This window comes from Pogona vitticeps, chromosome 1 (assembly GCF_051106095.1).
Source record: "Pogona vitticeps strain Pit_001003342236 chromosome 1, PviZW2.1, whole genome shotgun sequence".
In the NCBI taxonomy this organism is placed as follows: Eukaryota; Metazoa; Chordata; class Lepidosauria; order Squamata; family Agamidae; genus Pogona; species Pogona vitticeps.
This window is the reverse complement of record NC_135783.1, coordinates 103,587,966-103,606,096: the sequence shown is the minus strand read 5'-3', so window position 1 is coordinate 103,606,096 and position 18,131 is coordinate 103,587,966. Positions and strand designations below refer to the sequence as shown.

At 39.9% G+C, this 18,131-nt stretch overlaps 1 protein-coding gene and 1 long non-coding RNA gene across 3 annotated transcripts in view; one reads left to right on the top strand and one right to left on the bottom strand.

Moving 5' to 3' along the window:
* Positions 1–18,131, bottom strand: part of GPR63 (G protein-coupled receptor 63) — a 103,462-nt gene that overhangs the window by 73,518 nt on the left and 11,813 nt on the right. The window contains exon 2 of one of the 2 annotated variants that reach the window (XM_020783509.3): positions 1,758–6,287. The exons of the other annotated variant lie outside the window; for it this stretch is intronic. Coding sequence (XP_020639168.2) covers positions 4,878–6,131 — 1,254 coding nt within the window. The 5' untranslated portion in view covers positions 6,132–6,287 and the 3' untranslated portion in view covers positions 1,758–4,877. Of the gene's footprint in view, positions 1–1,757; positions 6,288–18,131 lie in introns of those variants that run through there. 2 annotated transcript variants of the gene reach the window in all.
* LOC140706856 (uncharacterized) lies at positions 6,338–13,268 on the top strand. Its single transcript, XR_012086739.2, has 3 exons — positions 6,338–7,964; positions 12,735–12,866; positions 13,211–13,268. It is a non-coding gene; the product is annotated as an uncharacterized LOC140706856 (long non-coding RNA).

The window sequence follows — 18,131 nt, the reverse complement described above, 5'->3', positions numbered from 1 at the left end:
GCATTTATGCTGCCACTCTCCAGCAGAATTAAAATATTCTTAAGTCTGAGAATATAGAAATTCATCCCAAATTAACAAGGCACTATCCTAAAATAACAGCATATTGAAGTAATGAAGCCAGTGCTGCTTTAACATTTGTTACATTTGTTTAAAGTCATGCATGCTTACTTCCTCCCTTAATATTCAACCTCCTATTTATAATTTCTTGACATACAAGTTGGCTTTAAAATTTGCCTTTTCCAAAAAGCTAAAAAAGTCCAAAGCACAAAGACAGGAAGAACAACTAATAATGGTAAAAAAAGACTGTGTGAGAGGTTTTAGAAGTTTTGTCTAGCTCCCTCTGGTTTCAGTTTTTTTTATTGAAACAGACACACTGTCATTTCCAAACCACAATAAATAAATACATCTGAATTTTTTGACTTCTCACTTTACATACCAGGCACTAAATTCTGCTCTTTTATGTGTAGCAAGAATATAACCCTGTTCTGTCGATCAAGGGGAGCAAAAGGCATTCAATATACTACGAGCCTATTCAGGTGTGATACCTGAAAGGGTGGTGGGCTGAAATTATGGTGGGAGATGGAAGCATGTACATAAATCCAGCTCATCACATCTCTACCCCATCTGGAAGTAGGACAAAACTTCTCACATTCAGTACAAATGTCTGCAAAGGTGCTTGTAATTATATTCTTCTGTTCGTACTTAACAAGTGCCTTGGCAGACCTTCACCCTCAACACACAAAGGTCTTCTCCTGGAGTTGGTGGGCTATAAGGCTTATGTTTAGTCCTTCATATTTTCAGGCATAACGCTCAAGTACTGAAACCGTAGCATATCTAAACTGAAGTAAGACCTAGTGAGTATAGGGAACTGTCTTCCGAGTCATAAAGACCGGGTCAAAATGCCAAAGTGCTTCTGTATGCAAAACACAGCTTATCATTTAGGCAGAGGCCATTGTTTTCAAATTCCTTTTGCTCAAATTGGTGAATTAGTGATGCACGGCATGTGAAAGAGTCTCATATTACATCCAATCTATTACACTTTGCCAATCACAATAAAAGCAGTATTATTTATTTCACAGCATTCCACACTATGACCAAAATCCTGTTGTTTTTTAATGCAGTAAACTGCAATACAGTAGGTCCACTGAAAACATGAGATTCAGTGAGTCAGCTCCTCCATAAGTTCCATTGACCTACTCTAACTGTTAACTCACTATTTATTTATTTATTTATTTATTGGACTTATATACCGCCCCATAGCGCTACAAGCACTCTCCGGGCGGTTTACAATTTTAATTCTACAGGCTACACATTGCCCCCCCCAGCAAGCTGGGTACTCATTTTACCGACCTCGGAAGGATGGAAGGCTGAGTCAACCTTGAGCCGGCTACCTGGGATTTGAACTATGTTTAAGTTGTAGTCAAAATAACTCCATTTGAATCAATGGAACATACAGAGGAAGTGATTAAATAGGTTTATTCTAGAGTGACTTACTATCAACAGGAACTTGGCCACTGCCATTTAATAGAAGAAGACACCTACATTTTAAGGGAATAACTGCTCAGAGTGTCTCGGTATAAGAAGGCACACTCTGTCGCTGACCTATTGCTCCAAATTGCACTCATATGGTAGAAATGATCCAAGCCATGTGGTTGCATTATGCAGCTGGGTGTATGTCTTGATCTAGCAAAAACTGTAAAGAGCATATACTATATTTCCATATAACTTTTTTAGGGGGAAAGCCAATTATTACTAAATTTGTTTCTGTATACACAAAAGTTCCTATATAACTTCTATCTCCTGAAATTCATGAACACCGATAATTTTAAAACATATTTTATCTGATCAAATATCTTTGCTTCATCAGTCCTTAAAGCATTACACAGAATGACAGTTATAAGCCCTTGAAAGTATTAATCAAATGGAGTCCATGGCTGAACGGGGTAGTGGGCCCTTGATGGTGGGGCTTTCTCATACCAGCTCCTAACATCCACAGAACAACCACAGATACCTCAGCTAGGCAACCAGAGCTGTGTGATAAGGGCCCCAGCAACCCCAAAACCTACAAGCACAGGTATCTCCATATATAAGCTTTCTGAGATCCAATAGTCAAACAGTGGATGTTGGAAGCAGTAACTCATTTAATCTTGGTCAATGGGACCAGCAGTACAACCCTACAATAGAATCTCAATCCATAATTAGGAAATCAAGGAGGCTTATGCTGCATTTCTCAGGAAGGCAGAACAATATCATTACTGGCAGCAATGGCAAGTCACTTTAATAGAGAATAATGTAACATTTTGTATTTGCGAAGGCTTTCACGGCCGGGATCTAATGGTTTTTGTGGGTTTTTCGGGCTCTTTGGCTGTGTTCTGGAGGTTGTTCTTCCTAACGTTTCACCAGATGCCGGCCACAGAGACCGGCGAAACGTTAAGAAGAACAACCTTCAGAACACGGCCAAAGAGCCCAAAAAACCCACAACAATCAATGTAACATTTTAATATGAGGTTAACTAATCTTCAAGGACAACATGAAACCTTCATACAGTAAAATAATTAAATGAGAATGGATAGTTCTGAATCAGCAAATCTACTTGAGATCAGGTGATGTGCCAAGACAAAATTTCTTTTTTAAAAAAATCACAAATATTTCTAGAGGAACTCAATTGTTTCTTCTCATCTGAAGCTGATTTTCTTTAAGTTACATCATTTGCTGCCATTACAGAATTCAGAGATGAGTGGTATACAGCCCCACTGTAAGCAACAGTAAAATTGATGCTAGTTTTAATATGTTTATGTTGCTGAAGTTCATGAGACAGATTGCAGGCTAAGTATTGTAAAACAATTCCTGAGGTTAATCTCCCCACTCCACCCCCACATCTCTTCTCAGATAAGAGAAGAACAGGGCAGACATAAAGAAATCCAGCGACTAACGCAACCCCAACAAAATAGGTTGACTCTGAAGGAGAGTGTAAAAATTCTGGTCTGGTTCACAACACAAGCAATAAACCATATTACTTCATGTGGAACCATAGAAAATCCTGTTTATTATAACCATCTCAAGCTTTTCCATCCAGTCAATTCCTGCCGAAAATCTTTTCTATTAAAAGGTATGTTATTAAATGAACCCGACACATTATCAATTACATGTGCGTATCTGTATCTTTTAGGAGTCTCCCCAAACACTCTGTAAATAAATGTTAACATTTGTTATGAAATGTTGCTCTTTTCTTGGAATGTGTGTTTTAACTTATAACCATAGGCACATGCAAGAGTTGGGTGTTCCTCTTTCCAGCAACTGCATCACTATGTCACCTTGACAAACCTTTTCTGAAATCAAGGGTAGTTACAAGAAGCAACCTGGGACGCTGAATTAGGGAACTGAAGTGGCATTCAAAAGGAGAATAGATAGGCATCAACTGAGAATTTTTATATTTTGCCTAAAGCAGCTAGCTCCCTGGATCCTGACAGATGTAAAACAAAACAAAAATGAATAAAAACTAGAAATATCTCTCTCTCTCTCTCTCTCTCTCTCTCTGTCTCTCTCAAACACACACACACTCTCTCTCTCTCTCTCTCTCTCTTTTAAAAATAGTACAGCTGGGCCAGGCTTTACCCTATGACACCAACCTGATACAGTCCACAGATGATGAACCCACACTTACATACTATTGAAACTGATGGGACCCAAACTCAAGTCTCATGTACTTAGGCAGTGAAAATTTATGTTTTTAATGCCTTTTGGATTTCAACAAGGCTTAATTACTTTTGATTTGTCTGGATAGCACTAAATATTTATAGATAGACCTTTACTTGGAAATCTATGCACTGGATACTACTGAAATTCAAGTAAACTTAACCAGAGGATTTTTGTATTTGTTACAATGTCATTTACTGAAGCACTGCAAATGTTGCATGAAAGCCAAACCCTTGAGGAAAGAAACAAAACAAAAAGAACCTCAACCTACCCTACCTCTAAAGTAGTGTTGTAAAGTGCACAAATATACTAGAATCTATTTTTAATATCATTTTAACTCTTTGAAATGTCATTAAAGACTCTCTCTTTTTTTGGCTCTACTATGTTGGCATAAATCAGCAACATAATTTATAAAAATAAGTGTTCAGTGGAATGGAATAGCAGCTTTTTTCAAAAATCTAAAATTAAATGCATTTGCAGTCCTTAGCAACAAACCTGACTTAAATTCAAAATGGTTTCCTTTCTCTCCACCACAGAGCTCAGGAGGTGATGGCCACAATGTACAGGCTGCTCAATGTGTGTGTAATGGAGACTTGTGCATACAGCAAGAGTCCCACTTAAGTTTCACTGCTGCAAAGATAGGCAGTATCCAGCGATGCCCTTCCGCCAGCAGAAGAAACATCACTGGTAAATTAAATTCCTCTCTACAGCTCTGTTTCTTCCCTCATAATCAGCTCCACGAGATTGGAGGCCATCCCAAGAAGGCTGTGCAATGGAGAGGAGGTCTTGAGGGTAAGGTAATCAATCTCCAACGGCACAAGGAGAAATGTCGGCTGTGTATTGTTGGATATAGCCCTGTATCTGTAGAAGAGGGAAGCTAAACTGCAGCTTCCGTCATCATCAACGGACTCTCCTGTGATAAAGAAAAAGCTCTATCTGCATGCGCAACATTTCCTTTACACATACATATATACAAATACATGAGGTTCCTTGGGCTCATAGCCAATATCATTGTTTAGCCACACTCTGGTAACAAAGTCCAATTATGATCTCTTTCTTGAAATTGCATGTCTGTGGAAAGCTATAAATGTGGCAGCTAAAGAAACCATTTAAAAAAAAAAATCCTATCAAGTCAAGCATACATTAGAAAAGAGCAACAGTCCACTCCCTTCCTGCACATTTTACACTACTGACCGGTGCTCCCCACATACATAGACAGCACTAGGCCGGATACGTCTTCGAGTGTGACCAGGTAGCTGTGGCAGAAACTTGAAGTATTTGGGCATCAAGTCCAAGCACGCATCATGAAATTTCTTGATTCTCCAGTAATAAATCAGTGGGTTCAGAGCAGATTTGAGGTAGCAGAGCCAAAGAAGCCAAGCGCTTATCTCAAAAAAGTTGTGCTTCTGATAAAAGTGGCTGTTGAAGGTGGCAATAAGGCTGTAGGTGGTGAAGGGGGCCCAGCAGATTATGAAGACAATGAATAAAATCAAGATAGTTGTGAAGGCACGAGTTTTAAAGCTCATATCTATGTTCATCTGAAAGGGTCTCTGGAAGCTCATGAGACCCAGTTTGCTGGCTTGAGTGAGGCATATGCTGTCTGGGTGGCTATGGATGCGGACCGCATTGCGCCGCATAGTATTGAGGATGCCCATAAAAGAGTACAACATCACCAAGAATGGAATGAAAAAGGAAATCAGGACCACCAATATTACATAGGCACGGTAGCCAGGGTTGGTTGTGTAGCTGAACACACACTGAGGTGCTTTAGAAGGTATCTGTAGGCTGGGGTTCCCCACCGAGAGTGGGAAAGCCACTACAAAGGCTGTAACCCAGGAAACTGCAGTGAGGACTTTTGCACGATAAGGATTCAGCTTATCCTGTTTCTGAACTATAATAAAGAACCTGTCAATGCTAATGATGAGAAGGACGGCACCCCCTTCAATGACAAAGAGCCAGAAAAACATGGCGGAGACTCTGCAAAAGATATCCCCAAAAACCCACTTAGTTGTGATGATGGTTATCAAAGCAAATGGCATATTCAGCACAGCAAGCAGCATGTCGGCAAAAGCCAGGCTAGCTAGGAGGATGTTAATAGCAGATCGCATTGCAGTCTTTTGATAGACCATAAGGCAGACAACAAGGTTACCAAGGAAAGAAACCAGGAGTATAAATATCATGGCAGCAGAAAGCATGATTTGAAGTGGCAGGCTCAAGCTTTTGAAGTCTTGCAAAGGAAGGGCAGGCGTGCTGTTGATGGTCAACGCTGGCACTTCATTGGTAACCATGGCACCCCAATGGTACTTCAGTGGCTGCGTTGTGCCACTACGAACCAAGAAGGGAGTGGTAATGTTTGCGTAGGCATTTTCATAGACAATAATAGTTGTGTTTAGAGTCCGAGAATGAGCTGGTGTTAGCATGGCAGAAAAAAACATCACTTCAGCAGAGCAGAATGCAGAAAGTGAAAGAAACTTCAAGGCATTTTAGCATGTAAATGTGAGGCCATCATGATCCATGGCCATAGGCCAAATTGTAGTTACATATCCAGTAGGGAGAAAGCAGAGCTTCGCCCTTCATGGCAGTGCTTTGGTCTGGAAAAAGAAAAAAAAAGATTAACAGGAATTAACACATTAAAATGGGAATGGTAATATTGATTTTACTGACATTGCTATGGATTAAGACATATCACAGCTCACTAATTTTGAAAGGGTTCATAGTAGAGAAGAACATGTTTTAAGGCAGAAAGAGTCACATTAGGGACAGGCAGCCAGGAAAGAGCAGCAGCCCAAACAATTGTAACTGCTTGTTCACTGAGGACTGCATCAAATATTGCTTATTGTTGAACACGAATTAGTGTAAGTAACCAACTTCCTTCCTTTCAGTATCATGCCAGTCAGTCCTACATTCACCCAGTATTGCAGTCTTTAAGGATACTATGGTACCAAAGTAATAAATATATACTTTCATCACAAAAATACCATGAAGCAGGTATTCCTAATATCCTATACTATGGCAGCCTTCATTTATTCACAGTCAGAAGATTTATTTATTTATTTATTTGGTTGTTTGGTTGTTTGTTTATTGGATTTTTACCCTGCCCCTCTAGACCACATCTACTCGGGGCGGCTTACATAGATAAAACAGAACAATATAATATATAAAATATATAAAATATATAAAATTATAAAATTAGAATTACAATTGAACAAATAATTTGAAGAAGAGTACCAAGATGCCATGGCATAAAAGGGGAGAAATATAAGAAAGACTTAATTGGCTGGAGGGAAGGCCTGCTTGAATAGCCAAGTTTTTAGCTGGCTTTTAAAAACACCCAGCGAGGGTGCCAGCCAAATTTCTGTTGGTAGGGTGTTCCACAGCTGAGGGGCCACCGCTGAGAAGGCCCGGTTTCTTATTTTTTTCCTTCCGGGCCTCCCTCGGCATCAGACCCCTCAGCCGTCCCTGCTGGCTATACCGGGTGATTCGAGTAGATCTGGGTGGGAGAAGACGATCTGCCAAATATTGAGGTCCCAAACTGTTTAGTGCTTTATACGTGATCATTAACACTTTGAATATATATTTTAATCTTCCCAATGCTGGTTTATTGAAGCAATCCCTTTCATACATGTTGCTGATTTAAAGAACTGACATGCCTGTTTATGCTGAGCAAGTGTGAGATCTTATATCCATGTAGAATACATAACCACCAAGAATTGAGATCAGAGACCATCAGTTTTACCATTTAATGAATTCTGTCATAGAGTCACATTCTTTCATACAGAGAAGGATAAGAAACTACTGTAGTTTAGGAGAACTCGTTTCCAAAGCAGCACTTTGAATGACTGTCAGTTGCAATTAATCCGTATTTTTCTTCTCATGCATACATACCCTTTTCTCTCCTGTTTCACTCTGCTTTGATATTAATGCTAATGTAGTATGAACTAATGTTAATAATTAACAGGGTATAAACACTAGGACAACAGGAAGGAAATGTTTCAAAGCTTCATGAGGCAAAGCAAACCAAGAATATATTTTACCCAAAATGCTGATGCGAAGTCTAAAACTGACAAGGGAAATGAGTCTGCGTCGCTCTTTTCAGCTGTAACGAAGAATAATCTGGCATCAGTGTCTCTCTGACAAGGAGCTCCAGAAAGAGCTCTGACTCAAATAAAGCAGCAAGCCGTATGGATAGACTAACAGCAGTAACCCACGAGGAAGCAATGTGAAAAGAAGCATGACAGGAACAAATAATTCAGGACAAAAAGAGACAGGTAATGGAAGACAAAATACGTTTTTGTACTTTGGCGGTTTCTAACATATATATAGATTAACCAGTCAGTCAACAGAAATAATCAGGCTGGTATGTGAAAAAGATAAAAACCTGACATATAGATCCAAGATGATATACTTCAGAATATCCTAATTTAGAGTAAAGTTGAATTTTGAAGAAAGGTTGGCCTTTCACTACAACTAACTGTGACTAATATTAATGAATGCAATATCATTAGGAGAGGGAGCAGTTCTAAAAGTCTTGCCTTGCTCCTAGAGGATAAAGAATTGCACCCAGCATAGAATCGCCCAAGTTACCTTCAAATGCTTGAGCGCACTCAAAAAACCTTTACAGACTAGTTTTCAGATATATAGGGGTATATATGTTGGGAACAGGTGAATTAATTCCCCCGGACTTTCTGCAGTTGCCCTTTCTGGTCTAAGCTAATGGACACGAGCTCTCTGGGGTTTCAAGCAGGGTTCTCTTCCACCCATACTCAGAGATGCTGGAGGATCCACATTCAGGACCTTCAATATGCAAAGCATATGTTCTATCATCAAGCTACACCTCTTAAGATGACTCTAGAACCAAGCCACAGCTTGGTTAAGGTGGCTACTGTGAACACCTGCAGCTTTTACCATTCAAGGATAGAACCCCATAAGCAAACTGAGACAGTTGATAAAGCACAGGAAATGAAAGCAAGTTAACTTATTGCAACCTATCCTTTCTTTTGTATAAGTTCCATTGTGTCTCAGTGGGAAGGCATTGCTTAAATAGGGCAAAAATAAGAAGCCTGCTTTTCATCATATTATTTTGTCAAAAAGGGTTTGGTGGATTGTAATAGTAGTCTCAGACATCCTGCACCAGGCATTTCATAGACACTGTTTTAGTAACCGTAAAACAAACATAATTCAATACTTAGGAAGACTGTTATTTTTCCTCAGAGAGAAATAATAGTGTTAAGGGTCATGAAACTATCTTAGAGCTCCCTTCCAGATCTGTGATCACAGTAAATTACATTACAAACATAATGTATGAAGTGGGGGGTTGAGGTGGGCAAACCAATCACCCGTTGAGTCTCTTTTTCCAGGACATTATCAGTCTAGCCAGTTCTTTCATTATTTCAGCAATAATGCAATAAAGCATGAAATGTAATGACTTTTGATATCTGTTGACAGACCACTATTTTGCCTCACATGAACTTATTGCTGAACTGCTCACATGTTGATTGCCTTTATAGATTTTCATCATCAATAGGACAGATTACCTGTTTCCCTAACGCAGGACCAGTGTCAATTATAAACAGCAAATTTCTCTCAAAACCTAAACAAGATAATGTCGGCTCCGCCGGTGCTTGTTGCCGAGTGGAGCTCCTTTGCCCTCCCCTCGGGATAGCGCAAGATGCACTATTCTCATAGTTTCCTATGGGGGAGGGGGGAGCATCCTTAAAAGGACGCTCCCCCACGTGCCCGGCCTCTTTCGGGGCTTGCGTTCCCTGGCAGTGGCTGTGTTCAGCACTGCAGGGATTTTTTTGCTGTGTAGCAGCCAACAGCACTGAGGGAGCTGTGGGGGGGGGTGCACTGGCACTCCCCAAGGTTGGAGTGTAGTTGGCAGAGCCTGCTTACAGCCATTTTGTTTTAAAAAAAGAGAAAAAAAGGCAGAAGGAATTAGAGAACGAGAAATCCCAAAGGATTTCTTTTGTTTCTCTCTCTCTCTCTCTCTCTCAACAAAATCATAAATAGGAGCAAGTTGGAAAAGGGTTCCATAAGCTTCAGAACTAAGGAGGTGGCAAACCCCCTCATAGGGTTTGGCCCTTGGGTTGAGGCTGCTGGGGACAAGGCAAACACACTCCCCCACAAACACACACTAAAGGCAGTTGGCAGACTCACAGCAGAGTCCATGTTCTTGGACAGAATGAGTGGTGGGACGCAAGATAGGAACCAGCAGGGACACACTCCTTCTATCTAGTCCCCAGTGTAGATAATCCACCAAGGCAGCCAAAGTAGTCTCCATTCCATAAACAGACGTAAAGTCCAGTAGAAATGGATACAGATAATCTCTTTCATCTAAGTACCTTACTCCAAATATGGAACACTGGAGATCAACCCATAATTGTCCAATGCTGTGGGATGGTCCTGGCTTTTTTGATATATTTTCCAGGGCCCAGGAGAACTTATTTAACATAAGCTCCTCTGGGCCCTGGTCAGACTTTACATTGACTAGTAGGAAGGAATGTGCGTGTCTAACTTATGTATAAGATGTATATATTGTATGAGCTTACGTACACTTCCATAACCATGTCTGCTGATGTATGCAGACATGTTATGCTGATGTATGCAGGCATGGTTATGTAGCCATAGATATGGCCCATTCTGTGGCCACATTATGGCCACAGAATTGGAATTTACTCTCCTTTTTCCCACTGCAGTTCTCTGTAGTGTCAAAAAACTTCAAAAGGCTTTCCCAAGCCAATGAAGCAGGGCTTTAGGGTGCACAGAGAGCACAGAAATTAACTGCAGAGCTGGAATCAGCCGAGTCCAGCCCCTGTCAAGGAGGCACAGTGGGGAATCACAGTCCCAACCTCTGGTATGATCCTAAAATTGGGTTTGGTGAAGCAAAGCATCTTAAAATATAGAGACAAGAGGCACTCTTTACCAACCATTTCTCCTCCACAATCTTGCTGAAGGCTGCCTGATTTGTATTCAGAACCTCTTTAAACATAATGCAGTCCCCCTATAAACTCTGACTAAGGTCTAAATCCTACCCAACTAAGTAGGATTGGAAGAATTTCCATGCTTAGAATCCACCTGCAAGTGGACACGTTTCTCACCTGTCATTCCAACGTCTGCATTACCTGGCTGTGATACACAGACTATTTATTCTAAAGCAGCCCTATCAGATTCAAATATGCTGTTTGTCTGTTTTGAGCCTTGTCTCTGACAATAATTCTCTGTGTGAACAAAAGAGTTCAACCCACGCAATGCAGACTGCAAGAGGGTAGCCGAAGTACATAACCATTTATTATTGAGGATGTAATCTGAAAAGGCACAATAAGGAAAACCAAAATTGTTTTAATTCAGTCAAGGTGAAGACCTCTTATACGTAACTTCAGATTTTAAGGCCTCTTATAACTTCAGATTTTTGCTTGCATTAAACGAGGTACTCTCTTTCTTCCACTGCCTCCCTCAAAGAAGAGAAACTACGGCTTCAACACAAGAAGAGTCGGATCCCACAAACGACTAATCACCTAAGCTCTGCATAATGTGCACCATGTAGTTCACAGGAAATACCTGCTTTATATGAATAAATGCTCAGAACACAAACTTGGAATTAAATTCCACAGAATAATAAGACTTGCCTCCAGTGAGCATTTCTTAACCATGAAATGCCACCAAAAGCGGAATCAGATGAAATCAAATGAACGCATGGTAGCAATACTCATAAGCAATGCAAATGTATGTGGTGGGTGCATAAATAAAAATACAGTGGTGCCTCGCTTAACGATTGCCTCGTTTAGCGATGAATTCGCATAACGATGTGTTTTTTTAGAAAATAATATGCCCCGTATAACGATGTTTCCTATGGGCGATTTTCGCTTAGCGAAGTTTGGGACCATACTTCGCATAACGAATGCGATTTTAGGTCCCCTGCTTCACTTAACGATGTTTTTCTTTTCAATTAAAAAAGTGTCTTAGAAGGGTCAAAAGGTTCTAAATGCTTGGATTCGTTAGAGGACCCCCTAAGTCATGTGCAAACCTGATTTGGCTTTGATCTGACTTTTCGTTAATTTATGGTTAATTTTTTTTTCGGCCCATAGGAACCAATGGACCTGTCAAAATCTGACAGCTCCATGCTTTCCTATGGGGGAGAAAACAATTCGCCATAAATTAACGAAAGTTCAGATCAAAGCCAAATCAGGTTTGCACACGACTTAGGGGGTCCTCTAACGAATCCAAGGATTTAGAACAGTTGCTGAGTCTTCATTAATTTTTTGTGAATTTTTTCTTCCCCCATAGGAAATAATGGAGCTGTCAGATTTTGACAGCTGTCAAAAGTTGGGGGGAAAAAATTCACCCTAAATTAACGAAAAGTCAGATCTAAGCCAAATTACATTTGCACCCGTTTTAGAAGGTGCAGAAGCTATTCCAAGCATTTAAAACCATTTTTGCCCCTTGTATGACACATTTAAAATTGCAAAAATTGACTTCGCAAAGCCATTGAAATGTATTGAGTCAGCTTCAATACAGTCCAATGGAGGAAACATTGTTTCACTTAGCGATGTTTCCTATGGGTTTTTTCGCTTAACGACAGCAATCCGTTCCAATTGGAAGGGATTAACTGGTTTCCAATGCATTCCTATGGGAAATGGTGTTTTGCATAGCGATGGTTTCACATAGTGATGTTTTTTTTGGAACGAATTAACATCGCTATGCGAGGCACCACTGTATAGGGGTAATATCAGAATAATTTCCCAAAGGATTCGTTTAAAGGAAGCTTTCTGTTATTTGAGACAGGAAGTGTAAAGCTACTGTTTTTCTTTCTAAAGATCAGGGCATGACCCAAACTTTCTGTACACATCCTGGAGAGAATGTGACATTGAGGCTTCTTGCACATGGCAGTTCACTAATCTCATTAGCAGTGCATGAATGCAGGTTGCCAAAGTATCAAGTAGAAAATGTGAAGAAGCTGTGCATTCTGTTTACCACACAACACATTTAAATACACTGTATGTTGGTATTTACATTATATGTTGATCTGTTATATTATATAGCTCAGAGGTGGGCAACTCCGGCCCTCCCAATGTTTTTCAACTGCAACTCCAGACAGCACAACCAGTGATATTGGATGATGGAAATTGTATTCCACAGCAGAGATGTGTTAAGATACAACCTCCTGACACTTGGTAATTCCCCTCTCCTATGATCTTTGGTGTGCTAATGTGAAATACACCAGGACCCCTATATCTGCAGGGGATCAGTTCCATGGCCTACCACGGGTGGCTGAAACCGCAGATATGAGGGAAACATATAAACAATGTACAAGGGGGGCACCCTTGCATTTTATATATAGGGCTGCGGCAAACTATGGATACATGAAACTGTGGCAACTGATTCCACAAATGCAGGGAGTCCTACTGTATTCACAGCCCAGACAGCAATTTTGTATACTTGCTGCATTCATCATTTTGAGAGGCTGCATTATTCTGTGGATACCCTGGCTACTGTTGATCTTCAATTCTCTTTCCAGGTCCTGAGAGAGGCACAGCTGGGATTGGACGCCAGAGCACTATGTGGAAACTACGCAATCAGAATGGATGTCTTGCAAGTGTGCTCTGGCCTTCCTAAAATGAAGAACAGGGTATCAGAAACTAACTGGGGGTCCTCATCCATCCATCTTTACTCAACATATAAATGGAACCCTTAGTAAAAAAAAAAAACGGTCATTTTAATGTCTCCTCTCGTTTCCTTATGTCATTTTCTGCTAACCAGAAATTTTATGATGAAAGTTCTTTTGTATATCTTTGTAAGAAATAAAAATTAACGGGGTATAGGGAATTAATTTTCATATTTCTTTTTTATCTGTCTACATGGACTTAAAACACCAGTTCCCAAAAAGCATGATGTACTGTGGACATTCTGCTGCCACTTCATTTCCAAGTCGGTTTCCTTAGCAACACTTTAATCCATCTGGCTGCAGGCTTCAAAATTTTACTACCCTGTTTCTACCTATACCATAAATAGATTACAAAGGAATTTATATTCCCAGTCATGCCAAATTACTAAAATAATTAATCATACTAATAAAATGAATAGTGGGACTAGTTGCACATAATTGGAGAGAGAAGATGACTTATTATATATGAAATGCTTATTATCAATCCTCAGTTGAAATGCCTGACAGCTACCAGTTCAGGTTTCCTTGAACAATTTTGCACATCCCTTCCTGTCAAACACACAGACTCTCTCTTTACATAGCAATCAGCAGAAAGAAGTCAATATGTTTCATATGCAATAAAATCTTGTAATAACACATTGTGTTTTGTACAACAAAACTGTTTCAAAACTCTCCCCTCCACATTATTTCAGTGACCTACAATCCAGAAACCATCTGGATGTACAAAGACTTTTTAAAAAACAGCTTTTAGGTACCTAATTTATTAGAGCATATAACTGCACTGACCAAAATACATTATGGATCTTACTAAATTCTTCAAAAAATAAAAACCCTCTGGTTTATGAATCCATGATTCAAAGCTTTACATAGCAAAGGAACAGCCTGAATGTTGACAACACCCATGTCAGGAGTCAAGACGATACCCCAGACCTGGGCAAAGTGCGGCCCTCCAGATGTTGCTGAACTGCAAATCCCAACATTCCTCTGCGTGGGCTAGGCCTAACTCTCCTCAATATTGGCTGTGTGGGCTAGGCCCAACTCTCCTCACTATTGGCTGTGTGGGCTAGGAATTATGGGAGTTGCAGTTCAACAACATCTGGAGGGCCACATTTTGCCCACCCCTGCGATACCCTCTTGTGCTCACTACCTTTTCTCCACACATTTTGATTACTTTGTGCTTCCAAGCAATGGACACCCAGAAAACTTACTGAAAAACAGCCATGACAGTTCCTTTGTGTTTGGGGAAGAAGTGGTTAATTGATTAAAAAAAGGGAATAAGATTCTGGGATTGTCCCTTACTTGTGTCTATTCACAAATGGTAGGGAGCATAAGATGGTACTCTGTAGACCATCTTGACTGCTGACATTGGGGTTCTCACTAGAGATGGGATATCCCGGACCCAGGTGGCTGGGATCCCCAGTTCTGCCTCCCCAAACTGACCACTTATAGGTCACCGTGCAGCATGTGCAGCTGGCATCCTGTTCATCGTGCCAATCTTGGATGAAGCCCACCTTTCTGCTCTTCTGGCCACTCCAGCCAAGGAACAAAACCATGGGTCTCCCTGTACAGTTACTGAATGGCCAGAAGAGCAGGAAGGTGGAGAAGTGCCAGCCACGATTTGTCTGAGAATTGTATGACGAGCAGAATGCCAGCCACGTGTGCCATGTGGCGACCCATAAGTGAATAGGTCAGTTCAGGGAGGTGGGACTGAGGATCCCGGCCATCTGGGTTCGGGATGTTCATATTTGTTTACGAATATCCAATCTCTAGTTGTCACCATTCAATCTGCCCTTTGCTATGTAAGGTTTGGCATTCTTTTTCTTGCTGACAACACAGGCATGATATTGTGCAGCAATATCGTGCAAATTCCTGGTGTTTTGATTCATGGATAGAGAAGCACAATATTCCACATTTTTTGAAGAATGTAATTTCCTGGCATTTTGAAACAGAAGTATACATACACTACACATACATTCCAACAGAAACATCCCTTGTGCAGAATTACCCAGTGGGATACTGCTGTGGTCCCTTTATGCCAAACTATTTTGAAGGGCTAGTTTGGGCTTAATGGAATGGTGAAGCAAATGTGTAAGTGACTGCAACACAGACAACAGAGAAACATACACACCCTTTAACCTCTCAGGTGGACTAATGTTCCCATGCTCACTTCACAGAATGCAGACTGGAAGGCTATCTTCCAATTTCTAAACCCTTGCTCTACAATGATGTTGCCTGCATTTTTTCCAAAATATGACCTCTCATCTCTAGAAATAAAAAGGGGGAAGAGGCTGGGAGTTAGCAAAAATTGTCACTTGAAACCAAGGTCAAAATGATCCATACTACGTAAAAGATAAACTGTGAAGAAAGATACGGGGAAATCAACTCATTTGAAATGTTGTGTTGGAGATGAGTCTTGCAGATACCACAGGCCACCAGAAAAGCAAGTAAGTGGGTGTTCAATCAAGTCAAATCTGAAGTCTTAGTAGAGTAAAATGAGTAAATTGAAGCTATCCTAGTTTGCACATACAGCAAACACAGCATTGACTGGAAAATACAATAGTTTGAGGGGAAGGATTTATTTATTAGTTATTTATTTAAAATATGTTTGCCGTGCCTTTCTCCTAAGAAAGGACCCAAGGCATCATTAAAACACAGTATTAAAGCTAAAAAAGTAAATTGTTCATAATATTAAACAAATACCATTAAATCTGTTTCTGCGACCTTTCTATCTAAATATCAACCTCCCCTGCCTAAAAATGTACATAATGTTTCATTCAGCGAAGCTCCTGCTGGTTAGCCTTTAGTACAGATGTTCAGTTTTATAACAAACTGGATGTTATCCCTTTTGAAAGGCCTTCTTTTGAGGATCAATGTTTCAGCCACTGCATCCTGAATTATTTCCAAAGTCAAAGAATGGGTGGGGCAAAGCGTTTAAAAAAGAGCTATTTGAATGACCTTTGCCCAACTGCCCTAAGTTTCGCACAGAGCAAAAATAGACTGTCTGCTACAAGTGTGCCAAATTTGGTGATGAACTGAAGCCTAGTTTAAAAGAATTTTTTTGTTTGTTTGGGCTGCCCCTTTTCTGCAATTGCTTTATAGAACATTGATTTGCTCTGCCAGCAAAAAAAAAAAAAAAAAAAGTACACTTTTGCCAGCATAAGGTCATTGTTGCACTCTTGTGGAACAATAAATGCACTATTTTGCAAAAATAATAAAAAAATAAATGGGTTCTTCGTAGATTATAGATGGTATAACTTCTTAGGTTCACATGAATGGCAAATCCTTGCATTCCTGCATGGAAAATTTGGATCAATTTTTTCAAATAAATGATTTATGTATCTTGCAAAAAAACTTATTTAAATGTTTCAGAAGCAGTGTTTTATGCTTCTAAAAGGAGGCTGCTCTTTAAGAAAAATAATGTCCCTTCTTTGGTTCCTGCTCTGTAAAGCTCTCCCACACACCTTCCCACTTTCCATGTGTGTTTATTTGCTATCCAGCCCTTTTGTTCCTCTTTCTCTTTCCTCTTTTGTGCATTCTGAGAAATTGCTCTGCAAGCTACAGATAGATATTAATGTCTGCCAAACCAATGTCCCATCCACCCTTTGAATCCATCTACAGGACCGACATCTATAAAGCTTTTGCAAGCTCCTCTCCTTTCCCATGAGATTTTCTACCTCATAGCCCATTTTCAACTTTTATTTGCCTTAATACTTTTCTTATTTCAGCAATAACATCAGTAAATTTGTATGTCATCAGAAAAATTATGCAATAAAACAAAACAAAATCCAATATTCACAAATCATTGCAAGTCATTACAAAATCTAAATCATTAGGCTGATCAAACTATCACACAAAAATAAATATACCATAAAATGAAGCAATCCACTAACACTATATACTGAGGACTAACAAAGTATTTTTTAAAAAATAATCCAAACAGCAACAAAATTTGATATATTTTATCTGAAATGACAAAATAGTCCTTGCTACAGATTCCAAACCAGATCCTAACCTAATTGTTTCTAATGGCCTACAGCAGCAACAACAGCATTCATACCTGGAATCAATCAAGACACACCTTCCCAGACCAGATAAAAAAAGCCACAAAAACAGGGACCAGATCTTGCAGCATTCACAGATAGGTGGCCTCTTAACACTTTGTCCTGCTCATTTTAAGTTTCAAATTCTCTCCCAAAGGACTTTGCTAATACGCACAGAAGAGGGGAATGAGCTAGCTGAACTTTTTCTTCTAATGTTTCACCCCAGTCTAGGATGTGTACATATGACTGCATACGCTTTATCCTCATGCACTGTTCATCACCTGCAATTTGCATGCTGGACCTTCTGTTTCACATGTTTAAAAAGCTACTTTAATTCAGTGATGAATTTGTTGTACTTTACCTTCATCTGGAAAATTGTTGCATTCATGTGGATGGAGCTTCCAAAAAAAAAGCACTTCAAAGTAGGTCAAGTCCAATGGTAGTCCCAGCTAGGGCAGGCCTATTGAATTAATGAGTGTAAATATAGTAAGAGCCGTTTTTTCAATGGGACTATGTTAACTAAATCCCTCCAAAATGGATTGGGCCCAATGCATCGAGGTTGAGGAAAATATCAGAAAACTTCAGTAATCATTTATTTACCTTCTCCAGCCAACTACCCTTCAGGTCTGCTGGGCTGACAACATCTTTATACTTCTGAAAGCTGGCTATTTGAGTAGTGAATTGTACTTTGCCTTTACACTTTTGTGTGGCTCCTTCCCTACTTTCCTCCTGTG